The sequence below is a fragment of the Lepidochelys olivacea genome (genome assembly GCF_965140295.1).
Source record: "Lepidochelys olivacea isolate rLepOli2 genome assembly, chromosome: 2".
Lineage (NCBI taxonomy): Eukaryota > Metazoa > Chordata > Testudines > Cheloniidae > Lepidochelys > Lepidochelys olivacea.
In genome coordinates, this window is record NC_140412.1 from 117496823 (window position 1) to 117522193 (window position 25371).

At 42.9% G+C, this 25371-nt stretch overlaps 2 protein-coding genes across 4 annotated transcripts in view; one reads left to right on the plus strand and one right to left on the minus strand.

The window, feature by feature from the left end:
• Positions 1-22390, plus strand: part of LOC311516383 (uncharacterized protein) — a 38130-nt gene extending 15740 nt beyond the window's left edge. The window contains exons 6-9 of one of the 2 annotated variants that reach the window (XM_084620376.1): positions 676-822; positions 3447-3537; positions 3638-3715; positions 22078-22390. In XM_084620376.1, coding sequence (XP_084476502.1) covers positions 676-822; positions 3447-3537; positions 3638-3715; positions 22078-22365 — 604 coding nt within the window. In that variant the 3' untranslated portion in view covers positions 22366-22390. Of the gene's footprint in view, positions 1-675; positions 823-3446; positions 3538-3637; positions 3716-5006; positions 5143-22077 lie in introns of those variants that run through there. The other variant, XM_084620377.1, reaches the window with a different exon arrangement.
• DSP (desmoplakin) overlaps positions 10316-25371 on the minus strand; it is a 49348-nt gene continuing 34292 nt past the window's right edge. Inside the window, exons 19-24 of one of the 2 annotated variants that reach the window (XM_084620370.1) lie at positions 24803-24965; positions 22633-22716; positions 21275-21382; positions 19993-20091; positions 16141-18435; positions 10316-14211 (exon numbers count right to left, since the gene is read on the minus strand). In XM_084620370.1, the coding sequence (XP_084476496.1) occupies positions 11035-14211; positions 16141-18435; positions 19993-20091; positions 21275-21382; positions 22633-22716; positions 24803-24965 (5926 nt within the window). In that variant the 3' untranslated portion in view covers positions 10316-11034. The remainder of the gene's footprint in view (positions 14212-16140; positions 18436-19992; positions 20092-21274; positions 21383-22632; positions 22717-24802; positions 24966-25371) is intronic. The other variant, XM_084620371.1, reaches the window with a different exon arrangement.

The window sequence follows — 25371 nt, forward strand, 5'->3', positions numbered from 1 at the left end:
ATACAGACTAACACGGCTGTTACTCTGAAACATCTCCCTATGAAAACCCTTCCTTTGAGAGTCAGAAAGGCCAAACAGGATGAATAAATGTGTCCACAAAGAATTAATACATGTGCCATGCAGTAAAACTCCTCTAATGGTAAGCCACCATGGTGCATATAATTGATAAAGAAGTTGAATGGCTGAACTGAATGGAATCTGCTACTCAACCTTCCCTGATGCTCTGTACTCAAAACGTCACACAGCAGAGAAGACCTGGATTAGGTCTTGGTGGTCCAGGATGTCCAAAGCTAACTATTCATTGTCAGAGTTTAAGCAGCCTCTCTCTCCTGCATGCTGGGGGAGGGTGACATTAAGATTTGGGGCTATCAAGCACAGCCTCCCATAGCTTCTGGGCAAATGATGTTCTACCACAGCCCAACAGGAACCTAAAATCATTCTCTCTTATAATGTTCACCCTGCTAGGTATAGAGTTAGGCCGAATGAAAAGGACCTACACAAACCCCAAGGAGAAGTAAGAATTGTGCTGCGTGAGCTCAGATATGATGGTGGTGGGCCCTTTTAGACTGACGAGGCTGGACAGAGGGAGGAAGATGAAGGAACACAGGCGCCTCTTTGTCCATGCTTATTGCTATTTTTCTCCCTTCAAACTTTTCCTTTCATCTCCTCCCATAGCAAGGAGAACGTGGCTTTTCTGGCCCTGCTGGCCCAAAGGGACAAAGAGGGGTCCCCGGATTACCTGGTCCAAGAGGCTTCCCTGGCCCCACTGGAGAGGATGGAGCAACTGGACCCCCTGGCTCTCCAGGGTCCTGGGGACCTGAAGTATGTTCCAGCTCCTTCTTTTTCTTTGCATTTTCCTTATTTGGTTATTGGAGTGCTGGTGGTTTTGCTTGTGAATATCTGCATATTCTCTCGCTGCTGCTGCTTACAGATCTTCAGGGACAGCTGTTGACTATGCACCCCCCTTATTTCTCAGTCATCGCACCAAATGTATTGTGTAAACGTTAAAGAAGTTAATCCTGTGAGGTGGTAATGGGATAAAGAGCTTTTCATCCTTAGGTCACTAGTTCAAATCCAGCTCAGACTGGTGGGTACTGAAAGCTTTTTCTATGTGATGGCTATATAAATGCTTGTCCAGAATGAGTTTGTTTATCAAAGTTCAGTTTTGCTTGGGGACACATCACAAATCATCCTCAGATCTGGCACAAAGTGATGTCTTTGCTGTTGTCTAATCGATGAGACCGTACAATACTATGTGACTTAGGTGACCTATCGCACACGGAGCACAGTTAAATCAAACAGTTCATGAGCAACCCATAGGTGGTAAATTGTTCCTCCAAACTATGTGGTGAATGTACATAGCCTAATGAATACCCTTGGGAGATATACACACAGAATCCCAATGCTATTTCTGTTGTGTTTATAAATTCATACTTGCATCCTAGGGTCCAGGGATGCCTGAGGAGCAGGTGTATGAACTGTGTCGTAATGTGGTCATAGCTCAGATAGCCCAATATGCAACTGCTATCAGATACAGATGTGCCAGCACCTGTCCTATTGCTAACATGACACTAATTGGCCCCCCAGGGCCTCGAGGAATGGCAGGACCACCAGGGAAAAAGGTGAGAACTCTCTGATACAGAGAGAGTGTGCATGTGAACATGTATGCAGGCGTCAGTGGAAGTATGGCCATTCACTTCAGTGGGGCCAGGATTTCAACCAGAGTGTGTATGTACACTCTGTCAGGTCCTTCTTTGTTTGTATCCCAGTGTCATGACTGATCGTGACATAAAATAGTGTGCTCTTCCCTTCAAATTACACACACCAGGTATTTGTCCATGTCAGTCATTACTTGTATGACATCTAACGTGGATGCCTGATAAGCACTGATACCAGCAGAAACTGCCAGCCAGGAAAACCACTCTGGCACTCACAGGCATGTGTGACCAGGTGCCCGGAATGCCACACTGAGAATGCCACCTTCAAGGCAGACTGAAAGAAGGCTGTATTAAAAGTGCTTCTGTAGTGCCCTGCTGGTTAACCAGAAGCCAAACACAGTCCGCTCTGGGCATTCCAGCCCTTGGCTCCTACCCAGACAACCAAGCCTATATAGTGAGAGGGTTACTGAAAACCCATTTCACCATATGTGAGGTTTTTTCTAATCCCAAAGGACAAGACACATTGCATCATCAGGTCAATATGAATCTCAGATCTTACCCAAATATCATGCTATCAGCCAATCCTCAGTAAGATAACTAAAGATTTATTAATAAAAGGGGGGAAAAAGAGAAAGTTATAAATGGCTAAGGAATCATATACATACAAGTGACTGCAAAGACCTTATATCAGGTTTGCAAAAGTCTCTGTAGAATCACCCAAACAGTTTGGGGGTCATCAATCCTTGTTTAAATCTCCCTTGTTAGAAATCCAGTCCAGAGCAATGAAACAGGAAATGAAGACAAAATGGAGATATTTCGGGGTCTTCTATATCCTCTGCCATGTGCATGGGAAAGTTACAGTACCAGACAAAGCCCACAGTCCCTGTTTGTGGAAAGGTACTGGCTCAAGATGGAGTCCAGGGTCACATGAGCATATCACATGTCCTTACCTGGCTTGCTGCAGCACAGGGGGTGGTCATTGGTTCCTTGACATCTGAGGAGGACCTGTTGGGCAGAATGAGTTTCGTCTATGGCCCACTGTGAGAATTGAATGTCCTTGATGGGCCATCAACACAACTGTCTAGCCTTGATGTAAATCTATTTGAGAGGTTTCACACAGGAACAAACATGTTTGAGATACAAATACATAGCTAGTGTTCATAACGTCATATCCAGAGATGATACTTGGATTTTACCAAGATAATCCTACTCAACACATTGTAACTTTTCCATTGACACCTTACATGATCCATTTTGTATAAGACTAATGGAAATTGTATAACAGTGATATAAATGGTCACCTTTCTTATACACAACATTGCACCCTGGAGAGCCTTCAATAAGAAGAGATGGCAACAGCTGGAATAAGTTTGCACTGTGCCTTCAGTTCCCAGCAGTGCTTTTCTAGCTGACTGGAGCAGAGCTGATGCAAAGCATAAGTATACTCAGCTCAGGGCTAGACCTGGACAATTTGATCCTGAATTTCTATGGTGACGCCTGGAGACTTCCATTAAGAATAAGCATAGGAGAGTGGGGTAGGAAAAATGTATAATCAATTATTTGATAGCTCTGGTTGGGTCCCTACTGGACATGTAATGAGAAACTCTGCTCTCATTGTATCTCAGAACTGCTGCTTTCAGGTGAAATTCTGAAGTCCTGAGATTCCTTGGCCTGCTTGTTTTCATTTTCTTAGAGAACAGATTTCTCAAAATTGCCATTTTTTATGATGATGGCAAACCCCCTGGTTTGTGCCTTTAAAAATTAAAATCACTTATATCATTTTAATAGGGAAGAACAGATCTTGATGGATTTAAAGGTGAGCCTGGTCCAAAAGGATCTGTTGGATTTCCTGGAGCTAAAGGAGCAGCTGGGGAACAAGGTAGGGACATACACACTCCTAGATTAATTCACAAGCAATGTTCCCCTATAGCCAAATCCAATGCGCAAGCTGGTTTCTTTATGTGCTTTGTGCCATGTAGGAGACAGAGGCCAGAAAGGTGAGAGAGGAGATTCAGGCATGGGACTCCCTGGCTCAGATGGACCTCAAGGCTTTAGAGGTAAAGAGGATTTCAAGGGATGTTTTATCTGAGGTTTTAACTTCCTTGCTCTATATTTTTCAATTATTCACCATAAAACTGTTTATAGACTCAGCTATGAAACACATATGTGCAACTTATTTAATAAAGTCATTATTTTTGGTACAATGATTGCCACTGAAATATTTACAACTCTCTGTGAAAATACTGAACTTTGTTCATGAGCTTCACAGTTTTCCTACATAATCGCTATTGTAAGTATGGGGGAGGCCACACTGCTAGTTTGATCACTGTGCAACCTGTAAAGATTTTAATGGCACCTGATGTGTACACTGACAGTGGTGTGTGTCAGCAGGATCTTTGTAAAAGAAATGTCGAGAGAGAATCACTGGTTGGGAATTCAAAGAAAGGGTCACAGAGAGGACCCCCCCCACACTATTTTTTCCTGACCTTGATGAAGGAAAGAAATCAGATTTCCTACCCCTAAAATGGTGTGCTAATAATATTGGAATAGTTAATGCTAGATCTGGCTGGAGGATGATAATTCTCACAACAACTTCCAAGGTTTCAGAATTTGTTTTCATTCTTCACTAGAACAAACCCAAAACCTTTTGAATGTTTTTGTGAAACAGAAGGGTGGAAACATCCGTTTTTAGATTGAAAACATTGGTGTGTCTCTCTCTCTGGTCAGAAGTGACCAAGGAACCATGGACTTCAGAAACCTTCTCATCAAAATTGATATGGCTCCATAAAACACTCCAGTTTCAGCAAAGCATCATATGTCAACAAAAATATATTAAATTTAAAATGTTCCAATCAGCTCTAGTTAGCATCTAGTGTCAGGATGACCCTGGCACAATTTTTACTGTGTTAAAATGCACTTGCCCTTATCAAGTATCTAGATTACACTGAGAGAGACTGAGGTCCTTTGTACAGGTTTAGCAAGGTCCTGTGAAGGGGATTTATTTCATGTAGATTCATTCTGTACAGGGGGAGGGGAAGAACACATGCAGAGGAATTTAACAGAGATGGTACGTGCCCCTAGACTAATTCACTAGATAGCTCCCTGTTGACCTTTTTCACCCTCACAATTTGCTCATGTTCTTGAATTTCTACAAGCCATGAGCCTAATTCTGACCTCTCTTAGATCAGTTTTGCATCAGTGTAATTCCAACAGCAATAGTGGAGCTATGACTGATTTACACCAGTATGAATAAAAGGAAAATCAGGCCCCGTTTTGGGGCAAGAGGACTCAGCTCCATCGAGTCTCCCCTTTTCTTTATATAATTTCCTTGTTTCGTTCTTCTTCTAGGATTCCCTAGACATGCTGCTGTTGCCAAAGATGGTCAGCCAGGCACAGTAGGTCCCCCTGGCTACCGTGGTCCTCCAGGTCAGCCAGGGTTTCCTGGCCCTTCGGCTGTCCCTGGACTTTGTGAAGCAGCAGACTGCAGGATCTATGCTCCTAACTCTCTGTCAGAACAGGGATTAGTAAAGGGGCCATCTGTTTAATTATAAAATAATAATGATGCCAGGATAGATGTGGAAAAATATCCTGATGGCACTCATTTCCTGTTGGAATAACACCACTGCCTGATTCTTCATTGGTGGCCTAGTAATGTTATACTGGGCTAATGGGACACTGATTTTAGGCATTAAACCCCAAATGTTGTGATTTCTTTATTACATTCCCCAGTTATATTTATGCAAACCTGTGCAACTGGTGTATTGTGGAAGTACCCTTTCAGCCTCAAATCATTGGTGCACGAACATTAAACAGCAGATAAGTAAACATCACAATGAGTCCAGCTAAAAGAATAAATTTTTAGCCATCAAGTACTACCCCATTTTAATGGTTCTGGTTAAAGTTCTTGAGTGTTTGATTATCCATTGAGAAACAAAGCTGCTTGACTTTTACTTAAAATGTATTCTGGGTCTCTTATAAGCCAAGTGAATGTTGAATCTTGCAGATAAACAAGAAAGGACAAATTCTGCTCTCAGTTATAATGGGCTAAACCCAGAGCAACTTCAGCCAAGTAAATTGTTTTTCTGGATCTACCCGAGACAGATGAGCTGAATTTATCTATCAGATTGAAAAAGTCTGTATGTCAGGATGCGTTTTTAAAAGAAATCTCTACATAGGCAGCCACAGTCTATTAATTCAGCCTGTTTTATACTGAACTGTACACTGGCTATTTTATAGTATTCCTGCACCTCATTTTGTAATTCACAAAGCTGGCTGACTAATCAGACCTTGGCATGTTTATATTATCAAACAGACGACGACAGACAAAATCCTTGTTTGAACTTGGCTGTTGTTGTGGAAACAACACAGTGCTCTATGGACATAGAGCCAAAAGCTGTAATCCTTTCTCAAGCCATTGCCTTCAATAGGTGTCTTGTCTGATTAAGGCTGGCAGGATTCATGCCACTGTTTGTATCTCTAGACGACTAGTTCAGTAAAGAAAGGTTTCAGCAGTTATTCCCAATTCCCCTATTAGCAGAAGCCTGTTCTCTATGGCAGTGGTTCTCAACCAGGAGTCAGGGGCCGTCTGTTGGGGCCGTGAGCAGGTTTCAAGGGGTCCACCAAAATAAACCAGAGAGCAGGGCTGGTGTTAGACTTGCTGAAGCCCAAGGCAGAAAGCCAAAGCCCAAGCTCCGCTGCCAGGGCTGAAAGCCGAAGCCTGAGCAACCTATTGTTGTGGGTCTCTGGGCAATCACCCGCCTTGCTACCCCCTAATGCCAGCTCTGGCTTTTAATTTACTGGATATGCAGAAAACCAGGTGTTGTGGCACAGGTGGGCCATGGAATTTTTATAGCCTGTTGGGGGGGGGGGGGGAAACAACATCAGAAAGAAAAAAGGTGGAAGTGGCTACCTTTAGTGCTCATAACTAAAGACACAATTCTGCTTTCACTGAGGCGATGGCAAAACTCCCTTTGGTTTCAGTGGTGCAGAACTGAACCTTAAAGGCCAGATTCAAAGCCCATTAAAGTCTATGGAAAGTCTCCCACTTGATTTCAGTGATCTTTGTATCAAGCCCTATGTGTATTCAACAGCTGACCCACCACTCTTCACCATTTTGTGGGTTTGGCTTTTCACTGGGAAAGGCTGTGGCACCCCATTCAAAGCTTTCTATGTTTTTATTTATCAGCTACTGCTGTTAACAGTTCAGAAGCTGCTTGTGGGGTTCCCAGCCTGTGTTCTGTCCCATCCTATGTACTGTAAACTGTCTTGGGCTTGTCTGTAAGGTGCCTAGCACACATCCAACGGAACTCACATCAATAGAGATACTTGTCAGGACTGAGGGGGAGAGGAGGGTGTTAACAGTGGGGCAGCGTTTCATGTTTGAAGTTTTACATTTTCTGCACAACTGTTGGTTATTTGCAATTCACTCATACTTCCCTGGATCTTGTAGCCTCCTGTCAGCTCGACTAAAAGGACAGGCTGAAATGCTACGTTTGGACTCTGTCACGTTGAGCTACTGCTTTGAGCATTTTGGTTTCTGCATGTTTTGCTGCTGCCACCAGCAAATCTTTGTCTGACAAAAAAAATTAAGGGCTAAATGTGACCAAGGCTACAAGACATCAGAGGGGACTAATAACCCCACCATATACCTAGACTTGTGCAACCTGGATACCGGGTTTGGATGTGCAGGAGTGAGTGGGACTATTTCCTGTTTACTCCCTCCCCAGAGCACGGGGTGGGAAGGAGCAGAAACTGGCCCCATCCTGCCTTACTCACTGGCCAAAGTAACTGAGCCAGTGTGGGAGGTAGTAACCTCCTGGTGGTGTAGGCCATCCCCATTTCCTGCCCACCCTAAGAAGCAAGCAGGGGAGGAGTTATAACTGACAGGTACCACAGTGTCTCCTAGAGATATTCCTGGGTTGGTGCAGACCTTGTCAGGGATGTGCCTAAAGTCTCAATCTAGCTCTGAAGGTTTACTCTGGATTCCTAATGGTAACAGTGTCTGTGGACCAAGAATCAGTTTGATGGGTTCCTTTCTATAAATAAATTTCCCTTCACATTCTTCTTTCCAGAAGGGAATCAAATAATACATATGCAGATTTGTTTTTCAAATTACAAATCTTTTCTTGCTTAAAAAATAATGGATTTATCTCTCACCCCTCCCTCCACTAAATCCAACCAAGACCACTTTTTCCTGGTTCTCTCTCTCGTGGGGGGTGGTGGTGGTGAATAAGTGGTGATTAAAATAAAAGCACACAAAAATTAATGCATTGAGGGCTTAGCCTATGCATCCACACTAAAATGTTGCTTCATAGTTAAAGTGTTTGAGTATTTAAAAAGTTCTAGTTGGGGGTGTGGTTGCACTGAGGTACAGGGAGTGTGTATATACAGAACCAGGCCAAATCTGCAGTTGTGCCTTGATTCTGCCAGTCCTTGAGACTGTAGAAAGGGGTGCAGGGCTGCTGTGATCTCAGGCAACTGTGAGAAGAGATTATTGCAGAAATTTTCAAAAGGTGGTCTCTCTCTAGGTAGTGAGAAGGCTTCCCACTACTGTGGTACCTGATGCAAATAGTCTGTTGCATGCTCCAGCTGCAACTTAGAGCATGTTTGTGTGCTCAAGAGATTTTCAGAAGTTTAATTGCACCCAATGTGCCCTGGGCCTGAGCTCTCCCCCTCCCTTCTCTGTCTTTCCACTCTAGTCTGTTCCCCTCCTCTCCATGCCCATGACACTAAGCATGACAGAGGGATCCATCTCTCGCCCCTGATTGTGAGGGTCACGCCTATTCTGAGTTCAGCAAGGGAGCTCCTGAAGAGCACTGCCACCAGCGAGATGTGTTAGTCCATTCATTCTCTCAGTTGTCCTACCCATGCTCCACCTGAGGGCTGGATTTTAATACCCAACAGCCTCCACAGAGCAGAATCGTTTTGACAAAAGCAAAACAAAATCTCTGCTTGTATATACTCCAATGCTTCAAAACCAGAGCCATGTCTCACATGGCACAGCTCAGTACAACTTTAGCTGCCAGGCAATATCAAAGGAATATTCACAGCTTGGCTAGAGTCTTTAGCTATCCAGGTAAAATGTGCAGAATGCCATTCTAATGCCTGGTGTACAGGATTGCCCATCAAAGCCAGGTTCCATTTGACAGCATTATTATAAAACTCTACTGATCTGCAGGGAGTATAAGAGGGGCTCTAACCAGCCGCAGGGGAAAAGGAGCTTTAAGCAGCCCCACAGACGCTTGCCTGACAAAGAGAACCCACAATGCCTAGAACTGCTCCTGCAAAAGTGTACTTACAGTACAGGGGCAATTCTGCCTCAGCAAATGCACATACAGCTCCCCTTGATTCCAATAGGCATTGCTCACACACACCCCATGGCAAAATTTCACTGAATTCACTGTTTACTGAATTCAGGAACCCCTCTCCTGTAGCCAAAAAGATTGAAATCCACTTAAAACAGGGGATTCTGAACCATTTCTCATGTCTCAGTAAATGTTACAAAGCTGCATCTCTCTAGTGGATGGCAAATGTCAGTAGAAGCTATTTTGACATTGGATCATCCCTTCAGCTTAGGGCACAGCTGATGAGTTTCATTTAGAGAGTCCAAGTTACAAAACTCTGGTCTCTCCCAGGGGATTCTTCTGTGCAGGGTTCACCTTCTCAGCTACTTGAACCTTTCACCACTGGTGCCTGGGGTCAGGATGGAACCACTCAATTTATCTTCCTAGGTCTCGAGTTGAACAGAGCATGATAATTTGGATTGTGCGCGCCTGGTGATTTTATATGTGGATTTTTATCTCCCGATAACATAGGAACTCTTGAAAAGGTTACAGGCTAAACTCCAGCTGGGGCCAAAGATACGAAAGTCCATTTGTGATGCATGGCTAGAAAGGGTTAAACATCCTGCGAAATAAATAACCCTCAAAAGACATGTGGGGAGATAATGTTTGTGTTTTTGTGTATTTACATATGTATGAGTAGGGTCAACAATGTAATCAACAGTCCCTGTCTATGCTGTATTCTGATAGTTCAGAGATCAAAAAGACATCCTAGCATTTAAATGAATTAAATACCGAGATATCCTGTGTTTACATCTCTCTTTGAAATGTACTGTGAATGGTGGAGGAAAAAGCAAATAGCTATACGAATTAACATAAGGCTAAGTACCCTGATGGATCTCTTTCAAAGTCATGCTAATCACTTGTATCAAAAGATCCCCTTGTGCTGGGTCATCATCCTGTGTTTGGCTAAACTGGTCTTTGGTGTGCTGGCTGAAGGCTACCCTCACGCAGGGGAGAATCTGATCCAGAGTCTTCTGCTTGTAGTTGCAAACAGGTGTTGGATCACTAGTGGGAGAAAAAAAATTCTTCTGTCCTTAACTGCTATCAGATGTGAAAAGTGGCCTTCTGCTTATGGGGCCATAGTTCACGTTGTCTCTATTTTCTTTTGGAAAATGCAGGCTTAGTTTTCTATGCTCATGAAGATAATAGGACTGACATAAACAAGTTCCTGAGACTCAGAGTTAACGTCATGAGTTTGTACAGTAACTGTGACACTGGAAACATTTGTTCATTTTTGGCAAAGAAAGGCTCTTTCTATTTCCCTTCCTTCCAAGGCTGTGTTCATGTCTAAATTTTAAAATAAACCACAAATACTTTAAAAGTTTAAAAGTTTATTGCCAGAATGCAGCAGTCAGCCTTTTTTGATGTTACATGGAAAATGAACAAGCAAAATGAGTAAAAAATATAGAGTATGGTGAAAGAAAAGTACATGCTAATAATATCCCCCAATAATGAAGTTATAATTGAACAGTCAACCAAGTACATTATCTGTGGAAGAGGATACAGCTTCTCATGTTACAGTACAGTATCCAGATTGATAAGGAAATGCATTTTCCATCCACAATGTAACTACTTTTCTTAAAATAAAATAAAAAATAAAATAAAAGTGGCTAGGCTGGGGAAAAAAGGAAACTATTACAATATTTTCAGATCTTGGTTATCAGCTTACAATTTTGAGGGTATGGAAATGGGAGAAGCAAACAATAGCCCATGCAAAATATACAGGAAGAGATTAATCAAAAATCCAAACATTAAAAAAATATGAAACTCATAACTGTTGCATTTTGCTGTCCTGCAATCTTCTCTTCAAAAGTCTACACCCAAAACATTTTACAGATTTTTTTAAGAGTAGAGAAGTTAATCACACCCAGAAAAGACTTTATGATTTATTTTGGGCATGACTTTATTTTCCAGCAAGGTCACTGCACCCAAGCAAATAATAATATGACCACCAGTTTGTTTTGTTTTTAAGTGAAAGTAATACAGATTCATCTAAATGAAATTAAAATTCAGATACACTTGTTAACTGACTACTAACGCCCAATAGAGCTGCTGCTGAAGGTTGAATAGGAATAAGAATATGAAGCATTTGCTGATGCATCTAAACTTCCTCTCCTGGATCCACTTTGTGAGCCTGAGCGGGAGCCTGAGCGGGAGCCAGGGGCAGAGGAGACGTTATAGGGACTAGAGATGCCTTTGGACGAAACAGAAGCAGCTTCCAACAGTCTCAGCCCAGTGACGTCCTCCACCATTGATCGACTCATTGCATCTTTGTAGGATATTTTCAGCTTGGTCTTGGGGCAGGTCAGAATTTTGGTATAGCTGTTAGTGTCTTGCAATCTCTGAGCATTCCGCCCATCAATCAATCCTTTCCTAATGGCTTCCTCCGTACTTATTCTTCCACGCACTTCTGGATCGACGAGGCCTCCAGTGAGGTACTGGAATTCAAGAAAGCGCTGACCAGCCTCATAAGGCAGCCACTTTTCCTTCACGGCCTCTGCTGCTGACATTCTACTGCCACCCTTTAAGCCTTCAAACCCTAAGAAGGCCTTCTGAGCTGGCTTGAGCCGTGTGGCCATATCATGATCAATGATGCCTTGAGCAACTGCATCCTGAAGTGAAAGCCTTTGGCCTGTGGTAGGGCACATTATGCCTCCTGTGCAAGCCTGAGCTTCGAGCAACCGCTGTCCTGTAATGCTGTCAACAATGCCCCGTTGTATAGCTTCTGAAATGGAGATTCTTTCTAAGTTCTCAGTATCAAATATGGCTGCAATGGGACTGCATTCCTCCAGGGGTGCTGAAAAAGAACCACTCTTTCTCACTGAAGAACTCCTGACACTCAGCACTGTGGGAGATTTAGTTACTGACTCATGCTTAAATACTTCATCGCCACCATTCTTGTAGGAAATCATGTCTGCAAACTGCGTAAGGCTCAAGTTTCCAGAACGGTACTGGTCAAAAAATTTCCTTTCAACAAGACCCGTATCAATAGCCTCCTGAATGTCATACTGATTGCCTGTTTTCCTGTCCACAAGGACCACTCTTGTGCTTCCATCTGACCCTGTAATAGTTATTTCTTCCCACTCACACTCCTGTTCAGAAAGTTCCAGGTAGGTGTCATAATCTATGAGGCCTTTATTGTATGCCTCCTGCACGGACATTTCCCGGTCTGTTTCTGGATCTACGATGACAACCCTGCGTTTCCTAAGTGTGTTCTTCTGTGAAGTTTGCACCATCTTTTTCTTGTCTCTCAGGGGGAGAAGACAGAGCCCTGTTGCATCATCCTTTATGCACCTTTCTTTCAGCTGCAGATAGGTCAGATTTTCTTCGGTGTTAGGATCGAAAAAACCCTTCGTATCATCACTCGGGTCTGAGAGAATTAAGCTGAGCTCTTCATTGAAGTAACCACGTGTATATGCCACGTCAACCGGCAAACGGTGGCTTTTTTGGGGGTCAATGATTCCCCCAGTGGCAATCTGAGCCTCTAGCAAACGAATGCCATGGCCTCTCTCAATGAGCTCCTTATTCATTGCCTGGAACAAGGAGATGATATTTCCTGTTTCGGGGTCTTTGTACCCTGTGACCGCTCTTTCAGCGGAGAGAAGTTTGTCTTTAAATTCAATTCCAACAAGGCCTCTTTTGTAAGCTTCCTCAACCGGTAGCCTTGCATTGCTGACAGGATCCACTATGAAACCAGTGGCTGCTTGGGCTTCTAGAAGTTCAAGGGCTGTACCCGGTCTAACCAGGCCTATTTTCATGGCCTGGTAAATGCCAAGCTTCTCTTTAGTGGCCTCATTGTAGATCCCTGCTATGCAACTAGAGCCCTGGAGGAAATCCTTAATTCTGTCACTGACTTCTTCCACACTAATTGTGCCTGCTTCGAGATCACAGGCTGTTGATTCCTGAATAATTCCAGAGCTGACCAGTTCACTTATGGGGACGGGCTGCCTAATCCCTTGAAATGACATGCTTCTCTTATGCACGGGAAGGAGAAGTAAACCAGTGTGAGGTTCAATCCTGCATTTTTCCCTCAGCTGGATGTAACTGACCGCCTTCTTGGTTGCAGGGTCAATAAAATTCTTTGAAGCACCTTGAGGGTTATTCAGGACTCTGTACAGGTCTTTGTCAATCAACCCACGAGACAAAGCAACATCTTTTGGCAAGAAAACACTGTTGACAGGGTCAACAATGCCTCCTGCAGACATCTGGGCTTCAAGCAGGCGAATACCAGTTTCCCTGTCAATCAGATTTTTCTTGATGGCATCAGACACTGGCACTGTTTTTCCTGAGAATGGATCTTTAAATCCCGTAACAGCCTTCTCTGCTGTATAGATTTGTTCTCGGTCATCAAAATCAATCAGGTCTCTCGCAATCGCACTGTCCACAGTCAACAACTCATTTCTGTGCGGGTCAATCACGCCTCCTGTAGCTGCCTGGGCTTCTAAAAGCAGGACTGTGTTTTCTGGGGTAAGAAGCTGCTTCCGTTTGGCCTCCAACAAAGTGTACTTCTCCTTTGGAGTAAGAGATGCTCCAGCAATAGCCCCTGCCCCTCTAAGATAAGGTTCAATGTCAGCAGCAACTTCTTCCACTGACCTTTGCCCCTTCAGGAGCTTATCTAGGGTGCTTTTGTCTATCAACTGACATTCATAGAGCTGAATTGCTGTAATTTTCTTACGCAGCCCATTAAACAGCAATTTGGAAGGATCAATGGCAAAGTCCTCTTCCGTCTGAGTACATCTGTGGGACCCACATGGGCGATACTTAAATTTCTCAATCTCCCTTTGCATTCTGAGGCGCTCGGCATCCATCTCCGATTGGCTTTTGCAGCTGATCTCTTCCAATCTGCACTTGTATCGGTCTTCAATCCTCTTGATCTCCATTTGTAACCTTTCAATCTCAATCCTCAGGGCATTCTTCTCCCTCTCGCTCTTTTCCCTCTCAGATTCAAACTTTCTAATGGTCTCTTCATTTCGGGAATACTGGCTCTTCCACTGATTTAAGTCATTCAGGATTTGTTGTTTCTCACTTTCCAGCCGTTGTTTCAAACGAGACTCTGATTCCAGTGTAACCTTTGCACGGTTCAGCTCTTCTTCTAATCTCTGCAGTCTTGCCCTGTCTTGTTCTAAGGTACTTATTTTTATCAGCAGGGTCTCCCTTTCTTGCATAATGTGAGTATACTGACTTTGGGATTCTTGAATCCTGTTGGATGCCTAAAATTTAAAAAGCAAAAAATTGAGAGAGAAAAATGTTATAATTCCCACTTACGATGTTCTTTATCCTCTTCCATAATTTAATCTATCATATATTGGCACTGGAAAACCTTCGGAATATCCCTATGCTGTATCCAAGACTATGAATATGTTTTAATATACATGGATACCTTCTCTGAAAACATTCCTGTTACCACCTAGCACATAGTGCCTCATACCTACTTTTCGCTTATAGACTGTACTGCATCCCCTCTTAACCGTCTTGTTTTTAATTCTGTCTGTGGGTTAGGGAAGCCTTGGTTTTATGGTGATCAGTTACCTTCTGACTACATTTTTACGACTACTCATACTATATATGTACAGTGTACACAGACACATCAAGGGCCTGATCCTCAGCTGGTGAAAATGGGCATAGCTCCATTTACTTATGCCTCCTCTTCTTGTCCATATTTTTTATTTTCTTCAGTTCCAAATATTTTTACTTGAATTTCTTTAAATTTTAATGCATTTAATGCCACTTAACATATGCGTACACACATGCACAGATATATAGAATGCATACCCTATATGCATCAACTGTATTAAATTAAATAAACTATGTATGTAATAAATATGTGTGTGTGTGTGTGTGTGTTTCTGTCTAGAGAGAGACATAGACAGATCGATAGATACAGAGACTCTATTAAAAAAAAGAGAGAAACAATATTATCAGTTTAAGAGAAAAACAAAGGGAAAGAACGATGCTGAGAACAGAATCAAAAGACAAATACCGAGGATGGTAAGAGTAAAAGTTTACAGAAAGTAAGCATAGGGAAAATCATGGAAGTAATAGAAAAATATTTTGAAGTAAGCACAGAAATAAAACTGCAAAGTGGCAGAGTTATGAAGGATGTTTTTATTTTGACAGATAGCATAGCATAACTATGTATTTCATAGTTACATATGCATGCATAAATATATCATGTAATATAGTGGTGTATACATAATATATTTATTTACACAGATATTCAACCATATACATAAAAAACACACAGATTGTAAGGAAGAATTACTTTCTGGAAAACAAAGCAAAACAGATGTGGATTTGTTCTGTTATATATATATATATATAGTAATGTAGCATATGTAGATTCAAACCTGCTCAGTAGATAGGGTTTCATAAATGCTCACTTGTACACATAATAAATATAAACTGCTCTTTGGCAAGTGACAAAGCAAACGAATGAAGGATAAAATCGGATCTTTTAAAATTTTCTCTGTAATCATATATTGATATTTTGGGGAATATGGGCTCAGAATAAAATTTTCAGAAGAGCCTAAGTGGCTTAGTACCAAGTCCCATTGAAAGGCAATGACACTTAAGCTTCTAAGTCACATAAGCACTTTTGAAGATTTTACCCTTAATCCTTAGCTGCAGCCAAAGATATACTCAACCCACTTGAGAAGAGGGGGAAAAGTCTCTTAAGCCACTTTTGCAGCTCCTCAATTCTGGGGCTAGCAGCTGGTTCAGCACCTGCTGCAATTTACAACAGTCTCCGGACTGCTTTCACTTGTGCTGGATGAAACAGTCCCCAAGGAGTAAACAGCCTATGGGGCAGAGTTGAAACACAGTGGCAATCCAGGTACTCCCTCTTCCCCTGTGGCTGTAAAATGGGGGGATTAGTACAGAGCTAGAGTTTCCCTCACCCTGGGGGAAGTCCTCAGCTGGACGGGTAAGACTGCTTTATAGCCCATTGACACTGCTTCAGGGGTGCAGAGGAGCTAGAAAAGGGGCCAGGATCTGACCATTTTAAAAATCAAATGTAAAAGGGAAATTAATCTCCATTATAATTAAACGGCAAAGAGTAAATTAAATGGATTCAAAAAGCCATTGGAGTCAATTAGAACATTGGAGAAACAGTAAAGTCGTGATCAAATATTTGTGAATACCTCTAGAGCCTGCTTTTGGAATTTTTCAATTTCCTGTCTCAAATTTTCCCTTTCTCTGTGTAAATCAGTAATCAGCCCCTGAAGTTCCAGGGTTTGCTTGCTGCTTGTTTGGAGCTGATTCTTTAGTTCAGCAATAGTAGCATTTTTTTCACCATCAGCTTCACTTTTGTCCCTTCTTACATCGTCATATTCCAATCTTAAATTGCGCAACTCTTCCTCTAACATCAAGTGCTCCTTGGTAAGATTCTCAGTGAGAGACTGAAGTCTTTCAATTTCTATTTTGCACTCATTCAGGCTCCTGCTTTTGTCCTCAGTAGCTTTCTGTAAGTGCTCATTTCGGAGGTGAGCCTGTTTTAAGTGTTCCTGCTCTTGAACCAACTGGTGGCTTAAAGTTTCAAGCTCAGATGTGTATTTTCTTATCTCCTCCATGAATCTCTGCTTTTCTCTTACTTGACCATCTAGTAACTCTCTCTGGTGCTTAAGGTCATTCTCACTCCTTTTCTTTACAATGGACACTTCCTCTATCTGCTGAGTGAGATTGGTGATTTTAACTGACTGCTCTCTGAAAGATCTCCTCATACTTTCTAATTCCTCTTCTACGTTCTTCCTCTTGGAAGACTCCTCCATTGCATTTTTATTCAGCCTACAAAGTTCCTCTTCCAGTTTATGTTTCTGGAGCTGCAAGTCTTTTACAGTGCTTTGGAACTTTGCACTTTCTTGATCCTTCCCTTTTTTCTCGTGTGAAATTCTTTCGTATTCAATTTTCAGTCGTGTCAGTTCCTGTTCCTGGATCCTCAGTTTGTTGATCGTCTCTGTCGCACTGATGTTAGTTTTCTGCAGATCAAACTGAACTCTTTGTAATTGTTTATTTTCCTCCTCTAAGTCTTTCCTTTTACTTGTTTCCACTTCAAACGACTTTCTCAGTCTTTCAATCTCTTTGTTTCTCTCCTGAATGGTCTTTGCAGCATCATCAAGTGACTGCTTGTATCGCATGCTTTCTTCAGAGTGCATCTGAATGACCTGTTTTAGCTCAACCTCCACTTGATGTTTCTTCTGGGAGATCTCTGAGCTAGTTGCTTTCTGCTGTTGAGCACTTTCCTCTATTTTTCTAAGGTTCTCTGTTGTCTGACTTATTGTGTTTTTCAGTCTCCTAATTTCCTCACACAAATTCCTATTTTCTCGCATGGCATTGTCAAGCTGTGTTCGGTAACTATTTGTGTCCTCTTCTTTTTGCACAGTAATCTGGTGAATTGTAGTCTTGGTGATATTAATTTCGGTCTCGTACTTGTTTTTTAAACTAATAATTTCCTCATCAAAATTGTTCCTTACCTTAGCCAGTTCATTTTCAAGTTGCCATTGGCTTTTAGCCTCTTCCTGAAGCTGAATCTTTAATCTTTCTAGCTCCTTAGTTTTTTCCTGAATAGTTAATGCAGCCTCCTCAAGAGCCTGCTTGTACCTTGAGTTGTCTTCATTACGCAGCTGAATTATCTCCTTCAGCTCCAGCTCCAGCTGTTGCTTCTGCTGGGACACTTCAGAACCACAGGCCTTCTGCTGAAGAGCGTTTTCTTCTGCCCTCCTTCGCTGCTCTGCTGTTTGCAAAATGGTATCATTGAGTCTCACAATCTCATCTTTAAGGTCTCGGTTCTCCCTTGCCAGTCTATCCAACTGGTTTCTGAGACTTTTTGTATCGTCTTCTTTTTGGGAAGCTAGCTGATGGATTGTGGTTGTCTTAATATTAATTTCAGTCTCATACTTGTTCTTTAAATTACTCATCTCCTCGTTAAACTGGTTCCTTACCTTAGCCAGCTCATTTTCATATTCCCTCTTCCGTACGCCTTCATCCTGGAGAAGAACCCTTAACTTTTCTATCTCGTACTCCTTCTCCTTGATGAACTTCTCAGACTCTAACTTTTGCCAGCTCAGGCTATCTTTCTCATTTTGTCTTGTTTTCTGCAGTTGGTCATAGTCATTTTTCTGCTGCTCGTATCTATCCTCCATCTGCTTCCTTTTCCTTTTCTCATCTTCAATCTCATAAGTCAGTCTTGTTATCCTGTCATTGAGATCCTTTATCTGACCATAGCATTTGTCCAGATTTTGCTTAGCAGAACTGCCATCCATCTCAGCTTGTCTCTTCAACTCCTCCAGACTCATGAGCTTTGCTTTGAGCTGGGAACAGTCCACCTGGAACTTCTGCAGATTCTGTTCCAGAAATTTATACTTGTTGCTATTATCAGAATTTGCATCTCTGGCAAGCCTGAGCTCTTCTTCTAACATTTCAATTTTAGTGGTTTTCATCTGTGGGATCAAAATTGAAAAAATGGGCTGTGATAACTAGTTTGAACCCATCCCATGAATTACACCTTAAAAAACCAACAACAACTGTAAGGGACATGCCCAACAATTCACAAGACTTTTATTTAATCACATCAGGACAGATTCAGATACCCATCTTCACACCGAGTAATACCTTACTCTGTAAAATCAATAGGATGATTTCCAGAATAAGATTCTACCTGATGTGAGTATGGGTGGCAAAATTTGGCTTTTTGTTTTGGTAACATCAAAGCTCCCAATGCTACATGCTGTTGGGAATGAATGAAATATCTTAGCTTCAAACACATTTAAATTCCCCTCTACCCGGAATTTACTAGCTATTGACATTGTTCATACCTAAGGCTACAATTCTTTCATGGAGATCACGGAATCCGTCACTTCCAGCGACCTCCATGAATTCAGCCCGCGGCGACCAGGAGCTGCAGGGTCCCCTCTGCCACCTGGCAGAGATACCCCAGAGCTGCCAGGGGCAGTGGGGGTACCCCAGAGCTTCCTGCTGCAGGCGTCAGCGGGGGGACCCTGGAGCTCTGAGCCCGCACAGGGAATGGGAGCCCCTGGAGCTCCGAGCAGGCCCCTACAGCTGTCTAGCCACTGGGGGTGATGTGGGAACCCCACACCTGATTTTGCCACGGATATTTTCAGTAAAAAAAAAAAAAGTCACTAACAGATCACGGGCTTCCATGAATTTTTCTTTATTGCCCATAACCCGTCTGACTTTTACTAAAAATATCCATGACAAAATCTTAGCCTGATTCATACCCCCCTCTCCCGGAGGTGCACAGTGTCCCAAAAGATGGGTAGGGTGGAGGTAGGATCCCAGCTGTCTGCACGGCCTGTAGAACAGGATTAGTATAGCAGAGTGAGTGGATTATATGCCGTTAAAGAAGCGTAGAAGTGGGCACATTCCCCGTGCTCCAGGGAGCTCCTTCAGAGATGGTGTACCCAAAAAGCACACGTGCCCTTAAATAAGCTCACTTTAATGGGCTCACTATATTTGCAACCAATCACTTTCCTACATATATCTTACATTCCTCACACGTGACCTCTGAATTGGGCCTGATTCTGGTCTCACCATGATGCATCACATCAGCAGTAACACCACTAAAAATCAGTGGAATCAACACTGCAAAAAGGACATAAAATCAGACTCAGGCCCACAGAATGGGTGTGAGGTTTGCAGAAGTAGTCAGGGTTGACCTAATAGGCCAATGCTGGGTACTTTTGATATTACCACCTCACGTGTAAGTCTAATATACACCAGTTTCTACATCACCTCAAAATTGGCCCTGCAAGTCACTACCCCAAGTTGAAAACGGGGAGAATGGAATTTATTTACCTACTTCAGAAGTGTGTTGTGAGGATTAATTAGCTTGCTGTTGATATAATCCAGGATGCTTTTTCCTTTTCAATACTTTGTTTTGCATTTCACTATGGGAAAAAGCTTTTGACCAGTGATACCTTGCTGTCGGATACTGTGGTGACAATGTAAAAGTACCAGAAATAAAACAAACAGGTTACCTTCAAATCCTCCATGCTCTTTAATATTTCACTTAAGAATTTATAATAATCCCCTGATCTTGTAAGAAGCTCTATGTACCGCGACTGAATTTCTGAAGCCTGGAAAATAAAAATAAAACTATGGTCAGTCTATATTAGAAAGCTGTATGAGACCAGAGAGGAGCTCATGATTTTTTTTAAATGGTTTGAATATATTACAAGAAACATCAATTTAGAGAGTGTGGAGATAATTCTCTGCCTTCAAATTCCTCCCAATTACCCTAGGAGACTTTGGGAAGTGAAAATGCCCCTTTCTGAGAAGGCTATGCCTCTTTTTTCCAAGATCCATTTGCCCCACTGCAGATGTGGTGTGAAATCCTGGGTTCAGTTCCCCACATCACCATTTATTTCCTGTGTGACTGCGGCAAGTCACTTCAGGTAAAAAAGTGTCAAAAGCACCTAAGTGACTAATGAACCTAAGTTCCATTTTGAAAAGTGACTTAGGCACTTTTGAAAATTTTACCCTTAACCTCTCTGTGCCCCACCTGTAAAATGGAGAGGATATCCCTATCCTGCCCTAAGACCTGATTAGGGAGATTTAATGAAACAATACTTCTATATTTCAGCCACTGATCTCAGCTCTGCTCCTAGGATAAGAGAGGAAGGTTTCACACTTCTAATTTTATTTTAAAAAGCACAGATTCAAAAATGCTTTGTGACCACATTATCTATTCAGTGGTGACGTGCTGAAGTTAAACATTACAAATAGAACATCTTGGCGGCTTCTAACTTTTTTTGATGTATAACGGAATGTAACATTTCTTACAGTGAAGCAGTGATGATGTCAAAGAACTTGTCTCTCTCATTTTCTGCATCCAAAAGGGGGATTTGGACACAGTGAAACCGGTGCAGTTCCACGGCACAGGGGGTTCTCTACACAAGGATGTGAAAGGAGATTTGGGGATTCCAGAAGGAAGAATTGGGATGTTGGCTCCATGACAATGTGGATCCATCAGCTACACAGACATGTGTGTGAGCAGCTCTGTTGCTGCTCCACAGGGGGATCCATCCACTCAACCCCCTGGAACGTTCTGGCACAAAGTTTGGCAAGTCAGGCATGGCATGATGGAAAGGATTTTCCCTTCAGAGTCTAGACTGGCTTAACAGAAATGCTTATAGACCCTAAACAACAGTAGTGCTAGTGATTAGGATTCAGCAGCGTATCTAGCAGGATAGTTTCAGCCGAAACAGCTCACGTGAATAAACAGAGTTTACAAGGATCTTGGGGGAAAAGGCAATGTACCTCTTGAAGAATCAACCCTGCAGGTGACTGAACTATAGTCTTCTTGATAGGTATGTTGAGCAACGTTTCCAGTCCTGAACTGTAGGAAGCAGCCAGTAATTCATAATCCTGTAAGGATGGGAACAGAATACAATGCATCTTTAATGAATGCTGAGAAACCTCTCCTGGTCCAGATTTTCAGAACTGTACACAAAGTATTTATTGCTGTAAAAGGCCACATGCTCTCCTCTGTTTATGGAGTATGGGGGAATCTGATCAGCCTGAATGCTGCAGAGGAGACTCAGATGAGCGTGTGCGCATACTGCGCAGAGGGGAAAGGTGTTTGTCGCTCTGTGACTGAGGTGGCATGGTTAGGTAGGTGACGTGGAAGGACTCCTGGGCGTAATTGTTCTGTCACCTTGTCCCCTAGAACAGCAGTTCTCAACCAGGGGTCCAAGGCCCCCAGTGGGGCCGTGAGCAGATTTCAGGGGGTCCTCGAAGCAGGGCCAGCATTAGACTCACTGTGGTCCAGGACAGAAAGCTGAAGCCCCGCCGCTCCAAGCTCTGCCACCTGGGGCTGAAGCTGAAGCCTGAGCAACTTAGCTTCACTGGGCCCTGTGTGGCGTTGGGCCACAGGCGTCTGCCCTGCTTGCTACGCCCTAATGCTGGCCCTGGCTTTCGCATGCAGAAAAACAGTTGTGGCACAGCTGGGCTGTGGAGTTTGCATAGCCTGGTGGGGGGACCGCAGAAAGAAAAAGGTTGAGAACATTAGAACACTGCCTTAGAACATTAACAGAACAACCTCCTCTGTGTCTTTCTTACAGCACAGAAAGGATGTGAACACTTGCCAGATGCAACAGAGCTACTACTGCACAGCAGGAGATGGGGCTGGGAGAAACATGGAGACAAGGGCAAGCCACATAGAAAGATCACCAAAGATCACCAGAATTGTCCCCTGTGGACCTTTCTTGACCTCTGTGGCTATTCTATACTCCTCCTCCTCCCTGATCTGCACTGCCATTGGCCCTGCCTCCCAAAGCAACCCAGGAGCCCCAGATTTCTCATCCATTCCCACCCTTTTAATGTGTGACGTGGAAGGTCTGTATATATAGTGCCTTTGATCCTCTTTCAGAAATCCAGCAGACATCAGTGGGAGCTGCATGCCGGGATGAAAGGAAGGGATGGCCCTAAATATACAAACTGCTTTCAGGAAGCTCTGCTTCCCCCAAGTGCTTTACACGAGCAATTTCTTCACATACAGTCCAGTATAAAAGGAGCGAGTGTGGGAGTTTTGCCTGAGTAAGAGCTAAGTGAAAACTGCAGAAGGGGGTCCACATAGTGAAAAGCCATTCCTTGTTGAAGTGCTGGAGTAAGTGTACCTTAATTGCAGCTGCACACAGATCCGCTTGCTTGAGAACCTCCTCCACTTTGTCTCGTTTTCCTGTTATTTCACTATGCAAGTTCTGTCCAGGAAACAATAAAATAGATTTTAAAAAACTTACTGCACTTCCACTTGCCAAGAGTCTCCCTTGTTGAAGAGAGCAGCAGGTGCCTGTAACTTTCTTGAAAGGGTGACTGCAATATAATATGTTGGAAACATAAACGGCTTAAGCCTAAAATCTTCACTCTGATACTCAGGCCTTCCACGGACTAACTCCCATTGCCTAAGGACTTAGTAACAACTGAGTAAGGACCTCAGGATTTGGGAAGTGCCTGACTTTAGTTTACACCCATTAAAAACCCTCTTTTTACTTGATTTTCCAGCTGTACTTATCACGTAACTTCCATCAATTCGACTCCCTTGGACTACATTCAAAGGTGATGTGTAAGGAAGTGTCAGAAGGTGGGTGGGAGTTTAAGAGGGTCTGTGCTCAATCCTTGGCTGCGTGCTGCACAATTGTAGGGATGGCAATACTGCCTTGTGCCCTCCATTTATACAGAACTGAGGGCAAGTCAACACTACAGCGCTACGTCAGCGCAGCTGCACTGCTGTAAAGCATCTGGTGAAGACACACTATGCTGACAGGAGAACACTCTCCCGTCAGCATAATTACAGACACTCCCCGGTCTACGCAAGACCCAACTTATGCAAATCCGCACTCACAGAAAAAGTTCCGTAAACTAGAAATAGGGGGGTATTTTCTGTGTGGTTGGGTGGTTTTTTTTGTTTTGTTTTTTTTGCATAATGGTCGTGTATACATTTCCACAAAATTCGAGTTATGCAAGGCTTTCTGGAACGGAACGATTGCGTAAGTCGGGGAGCATCTGTACTCCACTTCGGTGGGAAGCGGAAGCTATGTCAGCAGGAGAGCGTCTCCCACCAACATAGCGCCAGTGTGGACAGTGCAAAACTTGTGTCACTTAGGGGGAGGGGCTTTTTCATACCCCTAAGCGATGTACATTAGATCAACTTAGGCTGTAGCATAGACCTGCCCTGAGGCACAGATAGATTGGCGGTCAAACTGTGAAACCCTACACACAATGGTGAGCAGCTACTCACGAGTAGTACTGTGGATTTCAATGGGACTACTTGTGACAGTAAGTGCTCACCAGTATGAGGAAGAGCTTCATAGTCTGGCTGTAGGTGACTTGATCAAAGTCACATAGAAAATCAGTGGCAGAGACAGGAATTGAACCTAGCCTTTCTGAGTCCCAGTTGAATGCTTTAAGGACAAAACCATTCCTGACCCTGAATTCTATGAGGCACACTGGGCTCCAGGCTTCCCCCCACCCCCGAAAATAGGCTGGAAATTTTGAGAGAGCAAAATTAGACTCTACTTGAGCAGGGATGAGTTGGCACAGAAATACCTGGTATTTCTAAACACTCAACTCACCAGCGAGGACTCAGGTTGTGGCAATCACCGTATTTTAAGAGCTGGAGGACAGTACTTCCAGAATGGATTTCTGACCAATCTATATGTTCTAATGTCCTTTCTGATGATCAGTTATCTACCTTATTTATAGGATGACAGTTACCATAAAAGTAACAACCCTAACAATGTCATACTTATGAATAATGCCAAGAAAATACACAGGTCAGTCTGATTCCCATGTTAGGGCCTAAGAGTTATAGTGGTAGGATGGCCCTTGCAATAATCGCACATGGAAGACAACAGAGTGGGAGGCCAAAGACTCGGTACATGGACTGGATATCAGTAGACCATAGAGAGACCAACTTGCATGACAGCCGTGCATACAATCGCGAGTTTTGAAAGAAAGCTTTTGAAGTCACCGTCCCAAAGAGGGAAGTGGCAAGAGTTTGTTTTCCATATTTAGGTATAACACCATTTCAGAATAGTAATAAGTCACTTATGGGGAGCGTTTCAGGATGGTTGCTGCATTTCTCAAGTGGCTAAGTTTAATCAACTTTTCAACTAACGCCATACATACCCTGAGGCACCCTTTTGCCTGCGGCTTGTTTTTGGTTTTTTGCTGATGCAAATATTTTCTAACTCAAAACAGGCTATTACTATGAAGACAACACTGCTGCACAATTATACATTTTAAAAATCTGGTTCACTGAAAACACTGCAGTAAGGTGCCACGTACCTTCTGCTCATGTGAATATCTCATGATGGCATTGCAATCTCCTAATTTCACAGATTCAATAGCACCTTGCCTGCGCTTCGCATCACAGATCCATTTGTTCAGAGCCTGGTATAAATCACGGTAAGTTTTCAGCTGTTTGACCTGTCTTTCTAGATCCCATGATCTAGAAAAAACAAAGAAAAACCATCAATGTGAAGAGTACAGTCTCATTTTTTGCAAATTTTCAAATGTTTAAAACAATCCCATCTCTGTGTGCTCATTATTACAAGAGGTAAAACAACAGCAGCTGCAGAAAGAAGATTTAAGGTCAAAATATTCAAATTTGTATGCTGAAATTCACATCTAAACCCATATTTAGGTACCTAAATAACTGCTCTTATTTTCAGATGTCACTGCAAATTGTGAGTTCTCAGCACCTCTAAAAATCAGACCACTTATTTAGTTGCTCCATATGGATTTTGCTGCCTAACTGTTGTGCGAGGATACCATATAAGTGCCTGATCTAATTCCCACTAAAGTCACTGGAGAGACTCCTATTAATTTTTTTTGGGGGGGGGGCACCACGGGGT